The sequence below is a fragment of the Rhagoletis zephyria genome, unplaced genomic scaffold, assembly GCF_001687245.7.
Source record: "Rhagoletis zephyria isolate East Lansing unplaced genomic scaffold, Rhagoletis_zephyria_1.1 Rzeph_scaffold_01332, whole genome shotgun sequence".
In the NCBI taxonomy this organism is placed as follows: domain Eukaryota; kingdom Metazoa; phylum Arthropoda; class Insecta; order Diptera; family Tephritidae; genus Rhagoletis; species Rhagoletis zephyria.
In genome coordinates, this window is record NW_016158416.1 from 25,383 (window position 1) to 28,462 (window position 3,080).

At 35.5% G+C, this 3,080-nt stretch overlaps 1 protein-coding gene across 1 annotated transcript; it reads left to right on the plus strand.

The window, feature by feature from the left end:
• The first annotated feature begins 358 nt into the window (after nucleotides 1–358).
• Nucleotides 359–1,117, plus strand: LOC108363669 (zinc finger protein 58-like). The gene is made up of 3 exons (XM_017617101.1): nucleotides 359–365; nucleotides 490–643; nucleotides 713–1,117. The coding sequence occupies exons 1-3, from the start codon at nucleotides 359–361 to the stop codon at nucleotides 852–854; spliced, it is 303 nt and encodes a 100-aa protein (XP_017472590.1). The 3' UTR covers nucleotides 855–1,117.
• Nucleotides 1,118–3,080: the final 1,963 nt, after the last annotated feature.

The following is a 3,080-nucleotide window of genomic DNA, read 5'->3' on the forward strand; positions in this document are numbered from 1 at the left end:
ACTGCTAGAAAGGGGTGCTCACAGTTTGATGCTAAAGATGTCTCAAAATGTAGACGTCTACATTTTCAGACACAATTTGGAACGAACTGTGAACACCCCAAATGTCTTTTATTCATTTATTTATTTATTTTTTCAATTTATGTCTTTTGCCTATGACCAATTTGTAATGAGAATCGGGAAAGATTTCCGTGCGACATCTGTAACCAAAGCTTTTTAACTCCGTATACATACAAAAAACACAGGCTAACGCACGAAACCAACCGCAAACCAATATATCAATGTGCTCAGTGTGAAAAATCATTTCTTCATAAAAATGGTCTAACAATCCACGAGCTCATCACAAGGGAGCTACGATAGAATGCCAAGTTTGTCAAAAACGTTATGTGCGGCAAATAACCTAGATGTTCATTTACGCACTCATTCTGGAGAATCGCCATTTGTGTGTCACCTTTGTGGAAAATCTTTCATCCACAAACGTATTTTAAATAGGCACATTGCAGTACCATGGATATTTCAGTTACAAGAGCGTGATTTGTGGTTCTAAATTCTCCAAATATGATCAATACTATAATCATCGCATGCAACACACTGGATTACCTTATAAATGTGGCGTTTGTGAAAAGCAGTTTCCAGATGCTTACAAGTTAGTAATAAAGTATGATTATGCCCTACATGTACATATATGTATATGTGTATGTATATAATTTTTCAGGATTAAGCGTCATATAAGAGGTGTGCACAAAATTGAAGAAGACAAGGAGGTGCAGAAACTCGTTGTAAGAATAAACATAACAAAAGAATATAGAGGACGAATAGTCGAAGTTTTGGAGAAACCAGAAGATGAAAATAAATAAAATTTTAACTCATATAATAATGGTAAAAGCTGTTTATATCAATTTTGTAATTATTTAAGAATACATATGTCCTTAACGATGCCGACGTATAATATCTATGTACAGATGTACGTACATGTTTGAAGATGCTTTCAATAAAAAATAATGAGCAAGACGGAAAAGCCTCACTTTAGGAGTAGGCTGTATAGACAGCTCAGTATATCCAGTAAACAAACTTAGAAACTTTTTACCACCAAATTTGGTCCCCATAAAGGACTAGTGCAGGGAAGCACGCAGATACCTCCTCGGTACATTAAAATTTATTCAACCCAAAAGCTGCGGACAGTCACAAGATTCTTGGATAATGCAAAAATAAAAGTTAGAGACAATATTGACCTTCTTTTATCTAACGATTTTAGATAAAGTAGCGTTAAGCGCGCATCATATGAGGGTATGGGATCAGAGAAGAGTAGTGATCGTAAGGCAAATTTGAGAAACACTTTCTGAACGCGTTCAATCCTATTGTATCCTGTGGGAATATCCCCATAGGATACAATAGGAATCCTGCCACCAGTGCAAATTACAAATCCCGAATCGATTGTTGGATTGGGATGCCATCTCTCCATGCATTTAGGGCCGGTTGTTCAATGTCTGATTAGCACAAATCGGAGGTCGAAGCTCCGGTTAAGCACAACTACTGCTTTATCGATCACATGTTACATGCATGATGTCGAAATCGTCGATAGTGTATCACTGGAGTGTCGGTAACGCAGTGAATAGGAACAATTTAGATTTTCTGCGAGCATACTTTTCAACCTAAATTGAACAGTCAAATATATTTGAGCGAGCGATTAAGTGAACAACGATTTTTTGATTTTTTAAATAATTTGTATTATTGCTATGGCACAAAAAAGAAAATATTCAGAAAGATGAAAGTATAAATTTATTTGATTTTTGCATTCAGATGGATGTATATTATTTCGCAGGGTCAGAAGAGCAAACGGATTCTTTTATAAATGCCAGGATGGAACATTCTCCTTTTCTGTTGCACATTTTTTATATTGTTAAATAGTCCAAAAGCTACCGCAAAATTATTCATTTTATAGATATGTTTATTAAAAGCAACAATTCCAAAACAAACAATTTAGGTTGTGGAACGAACTCGTACAGTTTTAGCAGCTATTTTCCTAAATTGTAGCAGTGCTGGAAATTCCCAGTGGAATATTAGATTAGGTACTAAAATTTATGTAAACTCGCACACAGCCTAAGGGCCGGTTACTCAATGTCTGGTTAACACTAATCTGCGGTTAAACATCGTTATCGACGTCTACAACTCCATGCATACAACAGGGAGTCGGTAACGTCGATAACTATGTTTAACCAAGGATTAGCGTTAACCAGACATTGAGTAACAGGCCCTAAGTATAAAGGCTCTGTTATGCATACTTGGCATTGCATGCACTGCTATACCATTTTTACGTAGAAATCAAAAACCAACAGGCTTTTACGTATGTAATACTGTGCGTTGGGTAACCGCTTACACGCGAAGCTCATTTAACAGATTCCTTATGTGACAACTCTCAAGCAATGCCAAGTATGCATAACGGAGCCTTAATATTCATTTCTAATGTATGCTGATATTCATGCGTAATGAAGAATAATATCAATAGTTAAGTACATAAATAACGCTTGTGTTTTATAAACTGTAAAACTCAAATCGTAATTATAGCATTGAATGGTGTTTTCTTAAATGTAAGTTTGGGCCTGTGCCAATCGGTAACTTTTTTCTCCGTGGTGAGACGGGGTGGAAAAATTTGCTAAGAGCGTGTGTGAATCGGTAACAAAGTTCGCGGCAAGTAAATTTTTGACAAGTTTGAGGTGAATAAAATTTCAGTAGCCCATAGGGCTAGTGAAATTTTTGACAAATGCATAGAAAATTTTGACAATTGCAAAGATTGTTGCTGTGTGTAATTTTTCGTAAAATAAAAGCTTAAGTTGATGAACTGCAATCAATGATGGTAGATGTTTTCTTAAAATATTAATTTCACTCAATTTGTAATAGTTTATTGCGCATAAATCTGCGGTTATGAAAAATTTACTGCTGTCAAAAAAGATTTCATTTCACACAGCAGATTGGCAAAACTGTCTCACCATAGTAAAAATATTATTCAACAGCTTTCCCCATAGAACTTTGCTACCGATTCACACACGCCCTATGTTGTACAAATAAATTGAATTTTGCTGTAC

Excerpts from the sequence above, each read along its gene's own strand:
- LOC108363669 (XM_017617101.1), top strand. Across the intron at positions 644-712 it reads CAGTTTCCAGATGCTTACAA|GATTAAGCGTCATATAAGAG; the intron begins GTTAGTAATAAA and ends ATAATTTTTCAG.